A 3,528-nucleotide genomic window follows, 5' to 3' on the forward strand; every position below is an offset into this window, starting at 1 on the left:
ATGGAGGGAGGGGCTAGAGCTACTAAACAGGAAGCCAAACTAAGTGCCTGAAGGACCCCATCCCATCACTGGGAATCCAGACACCTTAGCGGGTGGCACATGAAGTCAGCAGACGAGGACTTCACAGAGGGCCAATTTAGCATCTGGCTGGCCACAACACAAACTTTCATTCTCAGCCTTATTTGAGATTCCTAGCTGCAATGGACAGCAAAGCTAGGGTTGATGTCCCCCTGTATCAATTTCCCCACACTTCCTCTCCTTGGGTGCCTTAGAGCTGGTTTGGGGTTTCGCCTGCGCGGACATCGCTTGCTTGAAAGGGGACAGGGTGGGCAGTTAGAGGACCACCAAGATGCCAAAATGGCCTCAGTCTGGCCAGACAGGAAAGTGCAAAAAGGTGGCAATTGTCTTTGCATGAGAAGCATAAGCAGCATAAGAAGGGAAAGGGAAGCAGGCTGTCAACAGTCCCTTACTCTTACCCAAAGTATGATTTGACCAGCCCAGAGAGGAGAGCCCGGGCAAGGAAGGAAGGAGTGATTGGGAGGGGAGGGGTGAGGCTTCAGGTGATTTGCCAAACTGAACAAACAGTTGGCTACTGGTTCTAGTGAACTGGTAAGAACTGGCTGAATCTCACCACTGAAAATAAGCCATGGATTTTCCCCCTCAACAGCATCCATAAAGAACACAATAATGTAGTCTTCACAGTATGAATCAAATGAAACATTTCTCCCACAATGGTAATTAATGGTGGTTCTGCTATTATCTCTCTGACCACTGTCAGAAGATAATACTGACACACTCTGCTTGACTGCTTAGGAATTGGCCTTGACAATTTGGTAAGATTTCATCTTGTTCACCGTATTATTTAATATCTACAGTATCTAAAGCAGCTAGATTTGGAGCAATTGTCATCAATGGGTTGGTGATAGTTGCCAATGCTTTCCTTTCCTGCAAACTAGAGGTTTGATATTTCAAGCATCTCTGCATATGAATATTATTTCTGTAATGGGGAATTTTCTGTAGAATACAATAGAATTCTTTATTGGCCAAGTGTGATTGCTCACACAAGGAATTTGTCTTTGGTGCATAAGCTCTCAGTGTATATAAAACATATAAATTATAAATAATCAGAACAAATTACTATTGGAGCTGACACACACACATATGCATGCCTGCACACAAATATTATTAAAATTTACTCACAGCCTTAGCCAGACATTTCGGAGAGATTTTTACATTGCAACATATATGTTTTTACATATTTAATGTTTAGTTATGTAAACCTGCCTACAGATACACAGGAATGAGTAGAAAATAAATCTGTAATTAAATCAATTCAAAGTTTTCCAGTCTATTGAAATTATATCTAAGCAGAAAATACACATCAATTATTTGGATTCACAACAAAATCCCCAGTATTTCTTCAGATGATATCACAAGCAGTTATCATAACATGATCTTTTTCTTCATCATCATCATCATTGCTCTTAAGGTTGTTCTTTTATTTCAGAATATGCTGGGAACAATGTAGTCTGTGTGATTGCCATCAATAAGGCCATCTCCATTGTTGTGAATAAACCAACAAGGGATATTGGCGCCCTGTTGGATATCAGCTATGTAATCCTTCTGCCATCCCCTACAATATAACACAAAAAGCAATGAGCTTAGAGCATCCAGTTCATGCAAGCATTTCAATGTCAGCTAAAATGTCAGGCTCTCTTTACCTAGTTACTCTCAGCTGGTTATTTTTCACAATCATGGTGGCATCTGGTTTTTGTGCATCTGAACCAGAGTGGACATCAAGTATATCAAAGTCGATTGGGTGGAAAAATTGCCCTTAAAATAAAAATGGTAGCAACAGCAGTAATTATTAAACAATTGCCAGTCATTTGAGAGCAAAATAGGAACTTGATTAAATAGTTGTCAGTCATAAAAGCAAATACATCTTGCATTCGGCAGGGCTAATTGTGGCTATAAGTTGCATGTAACTACTTTTATAGCTACCCTATTGAGGTCCTAATTCTATTTTTTACTTATACAGAAATGTTGGATACAGTCCATTACTCTCCTGCTGTCAGAGAACTTGCCTTATATGGGTTACAACAATACCATTGGGATTGGTAATAGGGCACTAAGATTCATATTTAAAATAAGCCTGTTTGGATGATCCAAAATTCTGCTTTGGAAATTGCTTGAGCTTTGTGTATGAGTGTTTGCATATGACAGAGACAACAAGCTACAGATAAGATAAAATGGCTCTAGAAAATTAAGGTTCTGGTTCTCCCCACTATTGTGTACAGCTCCTGTACAATGGCTCTTGATCATGGCTTCATGTTTTTTTTTTCTTGCCCCCCATATTAAAGAAGAAACTGTTAATTAGGGAGCAGTTTTTTCTTTAATATGGGAAGGAGAAAAGCAAGGAAGTGTGCCCAGAGTCAAAACGGTTGGCTACATTATCCTTGTCCACCAAATTGTTTCTTTCAAGGCCCAGAAAAGAGATGGAATAAACTGGTGATTCCATCTTTCATCTCTATTCTGTACATTAAAGGATTAAATCTCGGTTAACCAAAACATTAACTTGCCCTTTAGTATTGTCTATGCTAATTCCCTAGAAAATAGTTTTCAGTTAATCTGGAAAGTTCTAGAGATTTTTTTATTTAGAAATAGTCTTCAGTTAATAAATTATAATTTTATTCATTTTACTTTTTATTTTATTCATTAAATTTTATGCTGCCCAATATATACAATAATTATTTTCTATTTTTATCTAATGTTCATCTCTCTCTTTCCCTGCTTTTCTTTTACCCCATTCTACCAGTTAACTGTTTTTATGTTTGCTGATCTTTAATAAATAAACATCAGGATATATTTATTGCTGTCTATGTCAGGTGGTGTGCTCTAATCTGAATAGAGGAATCAAATGGAATGTGCTTGGTATAAACTAAACTGGAAATAACTCATAACCCCCTCCCCCCCCAAAAAAACCCTACCAAAACTTCAACAACTTTTATATACAATCAATGATAGCAGAAGGCACGATTCAGAAATAAACACTGCATTGCTGGCAACAAACAAATGTAAAAAGCAAGTGTTACTGATTATTTAATCTCATGCCAAGTCAGTCAGGAGTTTAACCTCATGCCATTTCAGAAGACTATATGCCTTTTGAAAGACAAGCAGTGAAAAAAAAATTTAGAATAACATCTTTGTATTACCTAGTAAACCATGGGTTTGTTCAGATAATCTGTGACTATCCATCATGTAAAATCCCAGGAAATCTTGGTGTACTGGATGTTTCCACACTTGGTGTAGAACAACAATAAACTTTGCTCCATTATCCATTGAAACCTCTACGCTCTGTTTTCGTTTGATCATTAGTGTCAAACTAAGTGGGAATAGAGAAACCAAGCAGGAAAAAGTGAATATTAGTATGCATAATGCAAAGATTTGAATCAGGAAAATTGGTTGCAAGGGGAGAACCATTTCTGGAGAAGGCATCTGTAAGCACATGAGTATTGTTTAAATGAAGCC

General features: G+C 37.7%; 1 protein-coding gene across 1 annotated transcript in view; it reads right to left on the bottom strand.

The window, feature by feature from the left end:
* Nucleotides 1-1,244: 1,244 nt before the first annotated feature.
* Nucleotides 1,245-3,528, bottom strand: part of LOC113429435 (inter-alpha-trypsin inhibitor heavy chain H3-like) — a 16,825-nt gene continuing 14,541 nt past the window's right edge. The window contains exons 9-11 of the mRNA XM_087954172.1: nt 3,213-3,382; nt 1,722-1,833; nt 1,245-1,633 (exon numbers count right to left, since the gene is read on the bottom strand). Coding sequence (XP_087810298.1) covers nt 1,504-1,633; nt 1,722-1,833; nt 3,213-3,382 — 412 coding nt within the window. The 3' untranslated portion in view covers nt 1,245-1,503. The remainder of the gene's footprint in view (nt 1,634-1,721; nt 1,834-3,212; nt 3,383-3,528) is intronic.

Source organism: Notechis scutatus, chromosome 2, assembly GCF_049901735.1.
Source record: "Notechis scutatus isolate UNSWTSFEM ecotype Mainland chromosome 2, rNotScu1.2, whole genome shotgun sequence".
In the NCBI taxonomy this organism is placed as follows: domain Eukaryota; kingdom Metazoa; phylum Chordata; class Lepidosauria; order Squamata; family Elapidae; genus Notechis; species Notechis scutatus.